General features: G+C 49.1%; 1 protein-coding gene and 1 non-coding gene across 5 annotated transcripts in view; one reads left to right on the top strand and one right to left on the bottom strand.

Annotated features, from left to right (window-relative positions):
• The window catches only part of LOC140399238 (SH2 domain-containing protein 3C-like), a 204,665-nt gene that overhangs the window by 112,707 nt on the left and 74,474 nt on the right, over positions 1–17,484 (bottom strand). For all 4 annotated transcript variants that reach the window (XM_072488645.1, XM_072488647.1, XM_072488649.1 and 1 more), the window contains one exon: positions 13,758–14,436. In XM_072488645.1, the coding sequence (XP_072344746.1) occupies positions 13,758–14,436 (679 nt within the window). The remainder of the gene's footprint in view (positions 1–13,757; positions 14,437–17,484) is intronic.
• On the top strand, positions 1,450–1,523 carry trnat-agu (transfer RNA threonine (anticodon AGU)). The gene has a single exon. It is a non-coding gene; the product is annotated as a tRNA-Thr (tRNA).

Below are 17,484 nucleotides of genomic sequence, written 5' to 3'. Positions count from 1 at the left end.
CAAGTTTTTTACGCAGAGGGTAGTGGGTGCCTGGAACTCGCTACCGGAGGAGGTGGTGGAAGCAGGGACGATAGTGACATTTAAGGGGCATCTTGACAAATACATGAATAGGATGGGAATAGAAGGATACGGACCCAGGAAGTGTAGAAGATTGTAGTTTAGTCGGGCAGCATGGTCGGCGCGGGCTTGGAGGGCCGAAGGGCCTGTTCCTGTGCTGTACATTTCTTTGTTCTTTGTTCTTTGTTGATTCCCTATGCACTGCTGGCGAAAGTCAAGGACGAACTCAGCCGACTGGAAGGCCTTGAGATCATCCAAACTGTACGGTTTACGAATTGGGTAGCGCCAGTAGTCCTAGTACTAAAACCTGACAAGTACGTACGTTAATGCCGTGATTATAAGTTGATTGTCAACAAGGCCTCCTGTCTGGACCCAATGCCATGGATAGAAGACCTATACGCGGTTAGCCTGGAGGGGGGGGGGGGCATTCCTTTTCTAATCTTAACATAAGCCACGCCTATTTCCAGCTGGTTGCTGAGTACAGGCGTCACGTAGCCATTAATACCCACAGGGGCCTTTATGAATACACAAGGTTGCCGTTTGGAGTGTCATCGGTTTGTACAAGTTGTGGTGATATGCATCACTGTAAATACACAAGGGGTTCATGTAAATACACTACAACTAAATAAACACTAGAGGGAGCACCAGAGACATCATGACATGCAGACATACAGCTAATAAACACATAGAATAGGACACGACCAATGGGCAGTCAGGACACCCAGAGGTGACACTACCACAAGGGGGCAACCCATATAAAAGGACAGGGCACACATGCTCTTTGTCTTTCCACAGGCGACACTCAGAGAGAAGCACAGGGGCAGATCAGAGCATCACACCCACCGCATGGCTTAGAGCAGGCTGGTTAGTTAGACTGAGTTACTAAAGCAAGATTAGCAGGAGAGTCGAACTCAAGTAGGAGAATTGTTAACTGTTCAATAAATGTGTTAAACCTATCTCCAAGTCTGAACCTTCCTTTGTCAGAGTATACAGCAAGGAAGCAGCTTATGCTACATGAAAAAGCATAACACAACACAAGTTTTCAGCGCATTATAGAGACCATCCTGAGAGGGTTTCCGCGTGTGGCAGTCTACTTAGATGATTCCTGGTCACCGGAGCCATGGAAAGGGAGCACCTGAGCAACCTGGAAGAAATCCTCCGTCGATTTTCCGAGAGTTTTACGCCAAGGAAGTTATATACCTGGGGTATCTTGTGGATCGGATGGACTACATCCGGTAGAGGAGAAGGTGTAGTTGATTAGGCAAGCCCCCACAGCAGAAAACGCAACAGAGTTACGGTCGTTCTTAGGTCTCGTAAACTATTACGGGAAATCTATTCCTGGACTAGCAACTATCCTTACCCCACTGCACGCATTACTGAAGAAGCAAAGTTGGCACTGTGGCTAAGTTGGTTAAAGCGCCTGTCTAGTAAACAGGAGATCCTGAGTTCAAATCTCAGCGGTGCCTTCTCCACAATCTGGCATTACTGAAGAAGCAACAAGTATGGACGTGGCGAGCGCCTCAGGAGGGAGCTTTTGCCAGGGTGAAGCAGCAACTAACGTCGTCCGGATTATTGACACATTATAACCCCGCCAAGCCCCTTTTGGTGATGTGCAACACCTCGCCTTACGGAATCGGAGCTATATTGTCCCACCGCATTGCTGATGGAAGAGAAAGGCCATCAGAATTTGCATCATAGACATCCAGACCCCCCGGCAACACAGAGGTTAGCACTGCTCCCTCACAGTGCCAGGGACCGGGGTTCACTTCCAGTCTTGGGTGACTGTGTGGAGTTTGCAGGTTCTCCCCGGGTCTGCGTGGGTTTCCTCCGGGTGCTCCGGTTCCCCCCTCAGTCTAAAGATGTGCAGGTTAGGTGAATTGGCCGTGATAAATTGCCCATAGTGGCCAGGGATCTGCAGGTCAGGTTTGGGGTTACAGGGATAGGGCCAGGTGGACGATCATACTCATTACGGGTAACACGGTAGCACAGTGGTTAGCACAATTGCTTCACAGCTCCAAGGTCCCAGGTTCGATACCCGGCTTGGGTCACTGTCTGTGTGGAGTCTGCACGTTCTCCCTGTGTCTGCGTGGGTTTCCTCCGGGTGCTCCGGTTTCCACCCACAGTCCAAAGATGTGCAGGTTAGATGGATTGGCCATGCCAGATTGCCCATAGTGTCCCAAAAAAAAAGGTTAGGTGGGGTTACTGGGTTACGGGATAGGGTGGAGGCATGGGCTTGAGTAGGGTGCTCTTTCCAGGGGCTGATGCAGACTCGATGGGTCGAATGGCCTCCTTCTGCATTGTAAATTCTATGATTCTATTACATGGACCACTACGGAGCGTAATTACGCCCAGATAGAGAAAGAAGGGCTGGCTGTTATATTCGCGGTGAAGAAATTTCATCAGTGTATTGGTGTCGCTTCACCATTGTGACGGACCACAAGCCAATGCTACCGATTTTTAAAGACAACAAGGTGATCCTGCCAATAGTGCCTTCCCGTATTCTGCAACGGTCCCTGGAGTTAGCAGCATATGAGTCCGCCTTCGAGCATTGCCCAGCTTCACAGACTACAAAGGGGGATGCGTCGAGCAGGCTCCCCGTTCCCCCGTCCTCCGTCCCATCGAGAGCCGTCAAAGTCATTTTGACACTTAAATTTATGGACACCGGATACGCGACATGACACAAAAAGACTCCGTGCTGGCGAAGTTACGCCTCAGCGTCTTACGCAGAGGCCGGCAAGAGAAGCTGCCCCATGAACTACCGGCCTTTGAAGCCAGATTGCAGGAGCTCAGTGTGGGAGGTGGCATCCTCTTGGGGCGGGGGGGGGGGGGGGTCAAGCCAGGGCAGAGACTCAGGGTCGGGGGGGGGGGGGGGGGCTCAAGCCAGGGCAGAGACTCAGGGTCTGCACAACGGACACCGGCGGGTATCGAAGATGAAGATGTTGGCCCACAGCTATGTGTGGTGGCCAGGCCTGGATGGCGTGATTGAGCAACTGGCCCAACAGTGCCCCACTTGCCAAGAACAGCAGAAGCTCCCGCCAACTGCCCCGCTGCGTCCATGGGAATGGCCAGGTCGGCCTTGGCTGCGCCTACATGGACTTTTCCAAGGGTCAATGTTTCTACTCATGATTGACGGCCATTCCCAGTGGTTGGAAGTCCATTGGATGTCGTCCACCGTGTTGAAGGTTACGATTAAGATGCTACGGCTCCATTTAAGCATCCACGACATTCCGAAGGTGCTGGTCACAGATAATGGCAACCCCTTCACCAGTGACACTTGTGAATGCAAACAGGATGCGTGCGGCACATCCCCACAGCCCATATCTCCCTTCCTCAAACGGGCGGGCCAAGCAAGCAGTGCAGACCTTCAAGGGAAGAATGAGGAGCCGACCATGGGGTCCATGGAGAAGCAACTAGCAAGAGTTTTGTTCAGCTATCGGACCACGACACGACTGGCGTAGCACCGGCAGAACTGTGGATGGGCCGAAGGTTCAGGACCCGCCTCAGCCTCACGTTCCCCGATATTGGTGGGAAAGTACGACATGGTCAGGACCTGAAGAGGTGAAGCCAAGGCAAGTGAACAGGGACCAGGAGTTTCAAACCAGTGGACGCAGTATGCGTCTGAAACTTCGGGGATGGGGACGGTGCTCAATGGGTCCCAGGGACAGTGGTACAACAGACCGGACCACTTTCATACCAGGTGAAGACGTGGGAACGGATGGTGCGGAAGCACCTTGACCACCTCAGGAGCAGGGAACCAGCATTAGGCACACGCTACCAGAGGAACCGTCTTCCAGCCACGTCTCCCCAACACATATGGGCCTGGGGGCGTCACACCCTTGGGGGGCCCCGACACTGAGATAGACTCCGACTCGCAAATGGAGACCCAGGCATCCGAGGTTTCGGGCGGGGACCTGACCAGGGATCAGTCAGTCGCCAGTGGGGATACCCACACCCATCAGCAGTGTAGTTAACTCAGGACCTCAAAAGCCGAGCTGCAGACCAGTCCCGGCTAGGGGCTGATTTAGCACAGTGGGCTAAACAGCTGGCTTGTAATGCAGAATAAGGCAGCAGCACCGGTTCAATTCCCGTACCAGCCTCCCCGAACAGGTGCCGGAATGTGGCGACTAGGAGCTTTTCACAGTAACTTCACTGAAGCCTACTTGTGACAATAAACGATTATTATTTGCTTAACTCTCCTTTCCGGACTCCACTGTAATTAATAAACTCTGGACTAGAGCATTTCAAAGGTTTATAAACCCTTTGAGGGAAGACATTTCTCCATATCTCAGTCCCAAATCTAGACACCCCCCTCCCCCAACCAGGGGAAACCTCAGCCTGTCAAAACCTCTTACGAATGATATATGATTCAATTAGATCATCTCTCATTTTTCTAAATGTTAAGGAATTTAGGCTGAGCTGCTTAATTTACTAAACAACTCATCCATAGAGCAGACAGCACCTTCAGGAGAGGTGGGGAGATAATTGGAAAAACAAATGTAATGAAAGCCTTGTCCCCCACACCAACTTTCAGAATATTTGCAATAAATTAGGCTTTGCTGCAATATCAACAACAACAGCTGCAAATTCTATTTGCACGATGCCTTTACTGAGCAATTGTTAAGGTGCTCAGCTCCGAGCATTGAGAGATTAACACACAGATGCAGGTTCCATCTCAACAAAATCCTACGAAATAATTGTCCGATTCCCCTTTCGATTCAAATTCAAAGCCACATTTGAATATGCCTCCACCACACTCTCAGGCAGAACATTCCAGATCCTAACCACTCGCTGCGTGAAATAGTTTTGCCTCATGTTATGGGTCAGGGTTTAGAGAACCCCAAAGTGTATCATGGAGTTCACCTGGCCCACAACTTTTAATAGATTGTGGTATGGGGAGCACACGGCCCACTCTACAGGTGTGGTACAGCAGAAATGGAAAAGTATTTTTTAAAGCAAAAGATTATTCGATGAACTCAAGTTAACCTTTTTAAAACATACAGTGAACATCTTAGCAACCATCAATTCAAATACAACCCCCAAAGAATACAACACTAAGTAATCCTTATTAACTTCTCAAACAACATCCAGAAGACAAAAGAAACACCTTTTAACAGAAGCACATCAGATTTACATTCACTACTGAAAACATTTATAATTCTGAATTCACCAAATGATCACGAGATAGTCTTTTCACGGCAGAGAGATCAACAGTACACCTGCTTTGTCTGGCTTCAGCTCCAACACTGAAAACGAAACTAAAACACACCCTGCTGCAAACAGCCTAAAATGAAAGTAAAACGCTGACAGACTGCCCAGCTCCACCCACACTCTGACATCACTGCAGTAATAAACACCAATTTCTTAAAGGTACTCTCACTACAGATATTTATATACACACCCATTTATAAACACCCATTTCTTAAAGGTACTCTCACATGACACTCGTGACATCTTTGGTTCTTGGGCCATCGGTGTCCTCTGAGTCATACAGTAGAGAAAAGGCTCTTCGGCCCATCGAGTCTGGTTTACAACCTTTGCACCAATCTCTCCACCGACTCTGTCCAGACCCCTCGTGATTTTGAACACCTCTACCAAATCTCCTGTCGGCCTCCCCTTCTCCAAGCAGGGCAGCCCCAGCTTCTCCAATCCACCCACATTCCTCAGCCCTGGAAACCAGCCTCATAAATCTTTTCTAATCTGGGCAGTTTTGAATTTGCTCCGAGCTCCTCGTCGTTTTATGCAAGAGTTGGATTGAGATGTGGAGCACAGGACTCAGGCTGGATACATGCAGCCTAGCACAAAGGACACTTTCCAAGAAAACTTTGGCAAACCTTTGTTTCACACAAAAGAATTCCACACGGTCAGCGGTTTCACTTCAGCTAAGGAAAAATTAGTCATTCCGCTCCTTCAGAACAATTTGAGGTTGATGCTGACTCAAGCACCAAACACACACATGTGACCCAGAGGCTGTGAGCAACCTGCTGCCATTTCCAGGGCCTTGTTTCTCTTCTCACAATTCTCTCAGTCGATTTGTGCTGTTCCCACCCCACACCCTCCAATTCCTGAGGGCCTGAGCCCCTCACGCAGCACGGCAGCACAGTGGTTAGCACTGTTTCTTCACAATGCCAGGGTCCCGGGTTCGATTCCCGGCTTGGGTGACTGTCTGTGCGGAGTCTGCACGTTCTCCCCGTGTCTGTGTGGGTTTCCTCCGGGTGCTCCGGTTTCCTCCCATAGGTCCCAAAAGACATGCTTTGGACATTCTGAATTCTCGCGCTGTGTACCCAAACAGGCGCCGGAATGTGGCAACAAGAGGACTTTCACAGTAACCTCATTGCCGTGTTAATGTAAGCCTACTTGTGACAATAAAGATTATTATTATAAAGATTGTTACAAAATGTCTGCCGTTTCTGCTGTCTCTCCCGCTGAGGAGGTGGAAATCTGCGACGCTCGTCCCCAAAATGGTGCTGAGACTGAGAATCAACAGAAAATGTCAAAACCAAGATCGATAGATTTTCTTTCAGCAAAGGTGCTAACTGTGACAGAACCAAGACGTCAAGATGCAGGCCTGAAGGGAAATCCCATTGACAAGCAGAGCCAAGATAGAATCCCAGTGACAGCGAAAGGCGCGCTGCCGATAAACGTGGCTGACGGACCGGAGAATCCAGCCCAGTACCCCCTGGTTTTAGACTCACCCCCATATTATCTACATCCGTCCTGTCATGTCCTGTAAGACATTTTTTAAGTTTCATAGAATAGGATAAAATCCCTAAAGTGCAGAAGGAGACCATTCGGTCCATCAAGTCTGCACCGACCCGCTGAAAGAGTACCACTACCCAGGCCCAATTGGCCATTCTATCACCATAACCCTACCTAGCCTACATATCTTTGGACACTAAGGGGCAATTTTTATTTATTTTTAATAAATTTAGAGTGCCCAATTCATTTTTTTCCAATTCAGGGGCAATTTAGTGTGGCCAATCCACCTACCCTGCATATCTTTGGGTTGTGGGGGCGAAACCCACGCAGACACGGGGAGAATGTGCAAACTCCACACGGACAGTGACCCAGGGCCGGGATCGAACCTGGGACCTCGGCGCCGTGTGGCAGCAGTGCTAACCCACCATGCTGCTCATCCTAAGGGGCAATTTAGTATGGCCAATCCACCAAACCGGAGCACCCGGAGGGAACCCACGCAGACATGGGGAGAAAGTGCAAACACCACACAGACAGTCACCCGAGGCTGCGCTTGAACCCAGGTCCCTGGCGCTGCGGGGCAGCAGTGCGAACCACAGTGCCACCGTGCCTCCTGAATGAGGCCGGCCAAGTCAGCAAAAGCGTCACTGCAATTGGTTTCATAGAATCATAGACATTACAGTGCTGAAGGAGGCCATTTGGCCCATCGAGTCTGCACCGGCCCTTGGGAAGAGAACCCTACTCAAGCCCACACCTCCACCCTATCCCCGTAACCCAGTAACCCCTCCTAACCTTTCTTGGACATGAAGGGCAATTTAGCAAGGCCAATCCACCTAAGCCGCACATCTTTGGACTGTGGGAGGAAACCGGAGCACCGGAGGAATCCCACGCAGACACGGGGAGAACATGCAGACTCTACACAGACAGTGACCCAAGCTGGGAATCGAACCTGGGACCCTGGAGCTGTGAAGCAACTGTGCTAAACACTGTGCTACCGTGCTGCCCTTTCTGCAACATGAAGCTACAGACAGAAAATTCCAAGGTTGCCTCTCCAGGACGTTATCCTGTGGCAAATTAGTGATCAGTTAAGTCGACATTAATCGAACCCACGGCTCATTTGGCCTAGAATCTAAGAACACAAGGAATTGGGACAAGGGCCATTCAGCCCCTCAAGTCTCATCTGTTATTCCTCCTCAAACTTACATTCGAAGAATCAAGAATCATAGACTCCCTACTGGGCAGAAGGAGGCCATTCGGCCCACTCAGTCTGCACTGACCCCCTGAAAGAGCACCATACCTAGGTGAGAAGGAGATTGGGTGTTACAGCTGCAGGTTGAGGTGATGACCCCTGTCCTATTTGGGTGCCGTGTGCCATCTGCAGCTCAGTGGGTAGCACTCTTGGCTGTGTGAATATTGTGAGCTCAAGCCCCACTCAGGGTTTGGACGTAACAATCAAAGCCAACACTCTGCTGCAGCACTGGGGGAATGCTGCACTATCTGAGGTGTTTGAATGTGCTTTTAAACTGACCTTGTTGCCACTCTCAGGGGATGTTACGGACGGCGCTCTATTAAAGAAGAATAGGAAAGCTATCCCTGAGTCACAGCAAAATGTTTATCCCTCAATCAACATCACAAGGAAAAGGGCTACAAGGCAGCAGTGTTAGCACTGCTGCCTTGCAGCGCTGAGGACCCGGGTTTGATCCCAGCCCCGGGTCACTGTCCATGAGGAGTTTGCACTTTCTCCCCATGTTTGCGTGGGTTTCGCCCCCACAGCCCAAAGATGTGCAGGGTAGGTGGATTGACCACGCTAAATTGCCCCTTAATTGGAAAAAATGAATTGGGTACTTTAAAAAAAAATTTTTAAACATCACAAAGAAATAGAGTTTTTTGTTGAAGTTTTTTATCTTGCACTCATCAGGACGTTTTGCGTGAATGCATATCCAAGGGAGACAACAATTTGTTTTCAGCAGCACACAAGATCTATGAAAGTCACCATAGTCCCAGAGCACTGCTCTCCTCTTTGAGGGGGAGAGCTGATTGGTGGTGATTTAACCCAAGGGTCACCACACCTCAGGCGAGGTTGAGAAGGCTGGCATGGGAATTGAACCCACACTGCTGGCCTGGCACTGCATCATGAACCAGCTGTCCAGTCAACTGAGCTAACCGACCCCCCCAAGTCTCGTGTTACCAAACAACTGGTGCAAAACAATGCCATTCTCATATTACATTTTGTGGGAGCTTGCTGTGCACAAATTGGCTGCCGGCCTTCCCACATTCCACCAGTGACTACACTTCAGAAACTTCATCGGCTGCAAAGCACTTTGGGATGTCCTTTGATTGTGCAAGGTGCTATATCAATGCACACCCTTCTTTCTTTTTACCTTACAGTGGTCAGAAGGTGAGAGGTGAATAATTTTTTGGGAAGATGGGCAAAAATACTGCACACTCGCTTGATAACTTTCACTGAGCAGGATATGAAATGTGAGTGGTAGAGATGTTTGGGAAGGAGTAGGTTTGGTGGATTTGTTTGGTCTTTCCTCACTCTCTGTTTCCTTATTTTTTTATTTTACAAGAAATCCCGAATAACTGAAACTTAAGATTTACAAGGTTTTAAAATAGTGCAAAAAGGTGCCACCTGTCAAATTAAGGGCAGAAATTAAATATAGTTATTCCAGAACAACAGGCCTCAGGAGTTTTAGCCCTTAGGGGCTGGTTTAGCACACTGGGCTAAATCACTGGCTTTTAAAGCAGGCCAGCAGCACGGTTCAATTCCTGTACCAGCCTCCCCGAACAGGCGCCGGAATGTGGCGACTAGGGGCTTTTCACAGTAACTTCATTGAAGCCTACTTGTGACAATAAGCAATTTTCATTTCATTTTAGGTAGGCCTCTCTCTTAGCAGGTACTGAAACAGTTCAACTCTTCTTTTTTGTCTCCTCCTAAATTTAGAATACCCAATTCATTTTTTCCAATTAAGGGGCAATGTGCAAACTCCACACAGACAGTGACCCAGAGCTGGGATCAAACCTGAGATCTTGGTGCCATGAGGCCGCAATGCTAACCACTGCGCCACCATGCTGCCTAGTTTAACTCTTCTTAATGATGATAATATGATGCAAAAGGGGAACAAATTGAAGTAGGGATTTTCCAAGACCATATTTTTATCTCATCACCATTCAGGGGGAGACCAGAGAACGGCAGACCCCACTGTGACCACTGCCACAGGGCAGGGCACACCGAGGCAACGTGTTGGGGGAAACATGGGAGACCCCAAGACCACTATAGACCAACCCCGGAGGCACCACATCCCCGGAATTCATAAGGGTGACTAAAAGGGATCCTGGGAACAGATACAAATGGATTTCATTGGACCACTGACTCCCTCTCACGGGAAAACATACTGCTTGGTAATAGTAGATCAATTCACCAGGTGGGTGGAAGCATTCCCCACAACCAATTGTACAGCCCCAACGGTAGCCAGGATCTTGGCGGCAGAAGTCATTCCCCGATGGGAGATGCCAATTCAGGTTGATTCGGACCAGGGAACACACTTCACAGGAAAAGGTATGAAAAATATTTGCCAACTATTGGAAATGAAACAAAAATGTCACATCCCCTACCACCCACAAAGTTCCGGGATGGTGGAGAGGATGAATCGGACTCTAAAAGTAACCGTAGCAAAAGCAATGCAATCCTCAGGTAGAAATTGGACAGAAGTCCTACCTGCAGTTCTGATGAGACTTAGGGCGACCACAAATCGGACTACCGGCTTGACTCCATACGAGCTGATGACCGGGTGAGCAATGCACTTACCCGAAAGCATTATTACAGGCGGGACAGATGTGGGCCCGATAAAGGATAAGATCCGTCAATACATCCGAGGCCTTAGCACCCAATTAAAGGGGATGCGCCGGTCCGTAATTTTAAATCAGGCACAGGTCGACACAAAGGAGGACTTAGAAATATTACCGGAGGTCCCAAAAGCCGGGAGCCGGGTCTTAACAAAAATGCTTCCTGCAAAACCAGGATTTGCCCTGAAATGGCACGGACCTTACGAGGTCATTATTAGCGGAGATACCTGTGCCTGTATAGATATAAGGGGACAGGGGATCTGGAAACACTGGACCCAATTGAAGCTGTATGAAGACAAATTAATCAAAGATACTATTTTTCTTTTATATTTAAATTCCACAGGGACCAGGACCAGATCTACTATCAAGACGTCGAAACAAACAACTTTTAATTTAATTACCGGTTTATTTTCTGTATATACTATGACCATTGTAAATATACTCCCACACATGAGGGTTATGGGAGCAGCACCACCAATCGTGGAAGAAAACCTATTCCTGAAAACACACATTCAGATCTATGGGAATAGGACCGCTTGTTACCCTTCAGCGCGATCAGTAAACTCCCTATTCATCGCGACACCAGGGTGGCTCCCATAAGAGTTATTCACTATCGACACATCAGGGGCGCCCTGCAAGGAACATAGTGGGTACTTTAAACAAGGGATATAAGGGAGGTGTGTAGAGCTCACTGAGCCGGGAATTCCAGGTGGGGTGGGACCCCAACGGGTAGACACACATGGGGACTACCCAGAATGTTTTAAGGGAAAGGGATGGGGGTGCGTGCATGCCTTTGTTCCTAAAAACGATTTGTGCGCTGAGCTACATTGTGCTCTCCAGGAGTGCCGGGTCCGGGAAGGACACTTCACCTGTGACTGTAAGCAACAAAAATGCATTGCAGCCACCGCGGGTAGGCAGCTCACGTGTGGGAAGTGCAGCGGCACCCACGTAAGCTCAGCCTCGTGGACATACCCATTCCAGTCTCACCAAGGGGTACAATCGAGTGGGCAGTCCCGGGGGAGGGAAGGTTCCACAACATGGAACCATGAGGTCAGGCGACCCAGGGGTAATGCATGTTATCGGGTTAAAGAGGGTTATGTGTTTTTATTTAAAAATATATACGTGACGGCCACAGACAGGCCTCCAAGGTTCTTTGCCGTAGGGACAATCAGACCCCTCACGGTTCCATGCCCAAGCGAAGGGCATGTCCAGAAACGCATAGTGACCAGGGCCATCAGCGCAGAATTCTGCGCCGACTGGCAGGCCGACTGGCAGGCCCCTGTCACATTAGGATCTTCTTTGGGATATGGATTTCTGGGGACACTATCCCTGGGGGCGCAGCAGGAGTGGTCAGTGCCAAGAATAGGAATTTCTTCATATGCGGACTGACCATCTTAGGGAACAGCACCCTACAAGCACTAGGGGCAATTGACCAAGAACTCGCGGAGCTCAGACTATACACACAGCAAACGAGATATGCAGTAGACTATCAGTTAGCCAGACAAGGAGAGGTATGCACCATCATCAAAGAAAAATGCATTACATATGTACATGACAAAACATTAAACATAACAGCAGCCATGTCCAGGATACAAAAGCAATTGGATAGCTTTAAACAGGGATTCGCAGGGACTGATGAGTGGTTAGGGTGGTTGTTTAACACAGTTTGGGGAGCATACATCATGAAAGGATTAATTTTAGTAGTAGCCATCGTGTTCACACTCTGCCTGGGCCTAACTTGTATTAAAATGATATGTGCGAATATTGTATCGAGAACGCTACCCATTGCCAGTATCCAGATGCAAGAAGTTCACCGCACTGTAGAGGAAGAGGAACAACAGCAAGGACGACATCTGCACAGGTCTCTAAACCTCTGAAGATCGTCCATGGGGGGTCAGCCATGAATGGGACCCCCTGGACGAGAGGAGGGATTGAAGTAGGCCATTTTCCAAGACCATATTTTTATCTAATCTCATCAAACATTCTTCATTTATGAAACTGTTTTATTGGACTGATTGGCACCGTTTAACATTCATTGGTCTGTTTTATTGGACTGATTGGCACCGTTTATAATATAATGTGTCCACAATGCAGAAGGGGACACCCGGATGGACATTCGTTTAAATCCCCTTCTGCACTGATGGAAGACACTTGTTCTGCCCAGCAATAGTACGAAGTTGCATCTTAAAATGGCCCCATGGCCAGGAGATCGGGATGTCTGCGAGTCAAGACCCTGGCAGTGGGATATATGGCACAACTGTATTGCAAAGACTTATGAAAGAATGAAATAATATATTAATAAAATGGCCAAGGCAGGCAAAGAAACCAGAATAGGAGGAATAAAAGAAATGTATAGATTAGATTAGCATCCCCCACACACACAGCAGGACAAAGATGACATTAACACCTCATCTAGCAAACACAGAAACAAAAGCATAGCACAGCCACAGACATCGGAAGTCGATTTAGTTAAGGAGACACATCGGGGAGATAATGGGAAACACATTAGAGAAGGGAAGGACACCGGAGCAAGCACAGATAATCTCATCAACACGAACACACTCCATACAGATGCAAATTGACAAGGGAGGGACACCGGAACGAGCACAGATAATCTCATCAACACGGTCACACACCATACAGATGCAAATTGACAAAGATGCATATTCTCAGTTTAAACCTGTCTGAGAGATCTAAATCAAAACTACCCTTTAACTATTATGTATGAGCAAATGTTCCCGCTCGAATTTGGATTCCTATAAAAATCCAGAGCGAATGTGTAATTGTCGAGATCAACGTGGCCAAGCCACTGTTTCTGCGTGGGTCTCCCTGAAGGCTTCAGTAATTGTACAATAAAGAATGCTTTGAACCTTGCCTTGAGACTCGGCCTCTTGACTGCACTGGTTCAAGGGATGTTTCCCTACAACAAAATGAACTGTTGAGTTTTACCGAAGAATTTTAAAATGGTTTAAATGGCAATATTCTTGTTATTTCTGGGCCTATCTGTGTAAGACCGGTATCACAAGTGGATAGCACTGTGGAGGGGTGTTGGGTTATGGGTATAGGGTGGAAGTGGGGGGGCTTGAGTGCCTCCTTCTGCACTGTATGTTCTAAAACGGAGCATAGAAGAAGTGCCTAAATTAACTTGATGATCATACCTGTCATCGATCAGCTCACTTTTGCCATCAATGATTTCTGATGGTGTTGGACTCAGCTGTCCAGCCTCGTCTTTGGCAGGAAGGGCTTTGGCCTGATCATCTTCACACTCCGGCTCATTTAACTTTCTTGGGATATCCATGAGTTGTGGTTCAATTGGTTTGGACTTATCATTCTTAATTGGAAGTGCAGTTGATTTGATTGAGGAGTCTGATATTGCTGGCTTAGAATCAGAGAACATTGGCTTTGGACAATTGGGACCATGATCCCCCTGAGCCGGCCTGGTTTCCTTGTCTGATCCGTGCAGTGCAGGCTTTTCCGATGGCTTCGTTTGGTCACTGTTTGGCACTGGTGGTAGAGGCCCCTGTCTACTCCTCCCTGCAACTTGTCCATCTGAGGTACGGTGAGTTTTGACTGATTGCTGCACCCTGTTGGAGTTTCGACGTGGCATTGTACCAAGGTAGGTGTACATTTCACTTGAATGGGCATAGCTGGGACTGCGAGGTAGAGTTTCCAAATCATCCACTGTTTCCTGTCTTATCTCCTGGTGTATCTGGAGGCCCAGATGGTTCTCTTTCAACTGTTTCTTCTTCTCATCGATTGAGCTACTTGAAGATCGTCTCAACGACAGATTGCGTGGGATGTTGGTTAAACTGCCGAAACCCTTAAACTTAAAGAACTCTGAAACGAAAAGAATAAAGGACGCTTAATTAAAAAATATATAACACGAGACAACCATCTAGCTTATCAATCCTTCCACAGACTGTGTATGGGTGTCCCAGCCAATATTTAGCCAACACCTGAAACAAATAGGGCTGGATTCTCTGGTCTCCCAGCTGTGCGTTACTTGGTGGCGCACCATTCACTGATGGCGGGATTCTCTACTCCCACCACTTGTCAATGAGATTTCCTATTGAAGCCACCCAACGCTGCCAAGAAACCCATGGGCAAGGGGCGTGCTGCCAGCAGGAACAGAATCCCAACGGCCAGAGAATTCCAGCCATAATGTGACCATTTGTTTCATTGCTGTTTCGGGGAGTTTGGTGTATGCGATTGGCTGGAGTTCTCTCTTTATTTCTTTCGATCTCCCCCCCACCCCCCAAGATTTAACATTGGATATTTGGCTTCAAAGGAGCAGAGAACGGTTAGAATGTGGCATTGAAAGGGCAGCACGGTGGCGCAGTGGGTAGCATTGCTGCCTCATGGCACCGAAGTCCCAGGTTCGATCCTGGCTCTGGGTCACTGTCCGTGTGGAGTTTGTACATTCTCCCCGTGTTTGCGTGGGTTTTGCCCCCACAACCCAAAGATGTGCAGGCTAGGTCGATTGGCCACGCTAAATTGCCCCTTAATTGGAAAAAAAATGAATTGGGTACTCTAAATTTATTTTTTAAAAAGGGGGGAAAAAAAGAATGTGGCATTGACTACCACACAGAGTAGGTGAGACAAAAATCAGGTGCATGTAAGGTGAGGCTAGGTAAGTATTTAGGTGGGGTAAGTATTTACTTGGGGTATGAATGACAGGATTTGTTGATGGGGTGAGGTAAAGTGTGGTGGGAGGATTGTGTGGAACATGAACCACTTGCGCCAAATGGCAACTTTCCATTTTGGATATTCGATCGAAAAAGCGAGAGAGAGAGAAAGGACATGTATTTCTTCTAATCTCAGTCGAAGTGGCTGTCTCTTTAACGTTTCGTATTTAGTTCCGCCTAAATTAGGATTGAGGGCAAAGAGCTTTGGGTATCCAGGTCGGTGTCCTCACCTGCAGGTCATGTCTGAGGTTGGTGTTTTACTGGGATGCCATTAGCATGTCATATCTCTCCTCCGCAAACAAGAAAATCTTTCTCCAAAGCTCCCCAGCTGGGCGCCACTCCTCTAAAGCACGAGGTCCAACCCGAATGTTTGAATGTTCTTCCTCAATTCCTGCTTAATGCATGTCAGGATATTCACTGGTGAGCTATCTCCAGGATTCCCTGTAGCAAATGGGGAATGTCGTGGCTCCTATTGTGTGAGACTTCAGACCCTTGTGCAAGGCACAAAAAAGATGTGCCTTTCTATAGCGCCTTTTACTTCCTCGGGATGGTCTCAAAGTGTTTTAGAGCCAATAAAGTACTTTCAATGTGTAGTTATTGTTATATCACAGGAGAAATTGGGGTAAACTGTGAGCAAAAAGGTAAAGAATGAAATATATTCCTAAATGTTTATTGCCTTGAGGAATTTTCAGTTACCAGCTTCGATATGGGATTCAGGAGCAGGAGTAGATCATTTGGCCCCTCGAACCTGCTCCGCCCAGGTGACCTGGGCGTGACCTCAATTCCATTGCTTGACTCCCTTATCTCCCTTATCCGTCAGACATCTACCCAAAGGATCACAAGATACCCCTGAACATTAGTAACCTAACTGGTACGGGAAACAGACACACCGCAGGGACCCTGCACATATTTGGTGTACTGTAGCCGAGTGTTAACGGCACTAAACAAGTAAGCATTGGTTGTGCGTTCACCATGACAAGGTATGAAATTAAATTCAATAGAAATCTGGCAACTCGTGGACAAGCATCTGAAAACTAACTCTGGAAGCTTCTGAATGTTGTAAAAACCCAGCTTGGGTCTTCAGGAGAGGGGGTAGTGTAGTAGTGGTATTATCGCTGGACTAGTAATCCAGAGACCCAGAGTTAAGCTCTGGGGACTTGGGTTCAAATCCCACCGTGGCAGATGGTGAACTTTGAATTAGTTAAAAATCTGGAATATTAGACATTGGGCGGAATTCTCCGACCCCCCACCGGGTCGGAGAATCGCCGGGGGGTGGCGTGAATCCTGCCGGCTGCCGAATTCTCTGATGCCGGAGATTTGGCGACGCCGGGAATCGCGCCACGCTGGTTGGTGGCCGCTGGCAGGAGCCCCCCCCCCCCGGTGATTCTCCGCCCGCAATGGGCCAAGTGGCTGCCTGTTTTTTGCCGGGTCCCGCCGGCGTTAATTAGAGTAGGCCCTTACCGGCGGGACCCGGCGGCGCGGGCGGCCTTCGGGGTCCTCGGGGGGGCGCGGGGGGATCCGGCCCCGGGAGGTGCCCCCACGGTGGCCTGGCCCACGATCGGAGTCCACCAATCCGCGGGTGGGCCTGCGCAGTGGGGGCACTCTATTCCTCCGCGTCGACTGCTATTCCTCCGCCATGGCCGACGTGGAGATGACCCCCCCCCCCCCCCCAGCGCATGCCCTGGGATGACGCCAGCACACGCTGGCGCTCCCGCGCATGCGCAAACTCGCGGAGGCCTTTCGGCGCCGGTGGCGTGGCGCCTAGTTCCTTCCCCGCCGGCCGGCGGGGGGGCAAACCACCCCGGCGCCGGCCTAGTCCCTGAAGGTGCGGAGGATTCTGCACCTTCCGGGCGGCCCGACGCCAGAGTGGTTCATGCCACTCCTTCCCACCGGAGTTGCCCGTCCCGCCGATTACGGCTGAATCCCGCCCAGGGTCAGAAAAATGGTTCACTGATGTCCTTCAGTGAAGGAAATCTAACGTCCTTACCTGGTCTGGCCTACATGTGACTCCAAACCCACAGCAATGTGGTTGACTCTTAAATGCCATCAGGGATGGGCAATAATAGGGTGGCAGTGGCCAGGACGGCAGCCTCACTGTGCTGTGGACCTGGGCTCGGTCACCTTATCCCTGTGCCTGCTTGGGTCTCACCCCCACAACCCAAAGATGGGCAGGGTGGGTGGATTGGCCACGCTAAATTGC

This window comes from Scyliorhinus torazame, chromosome 22 (genome assembly GCF_047496885.1).
Source record: "Scyliorhinus torazame isolate Kashiwa2021f chromosome 22, sScyTor2.1, whole genome shotgun sequence".
Classification (NCBI taxonomy): domain Eukaryota; kingdom Metazoa; phylum Chordata; class Chondrichthyes; order Carcharhiniformes; family Scyliorhinidae; genus Scyliorhinus; species Scyliorhinus torazame.
Note: the sequence above shows the minus strand (reverse complement) of the source record. Positions and strands in the feature narration are given on the sequence as shown.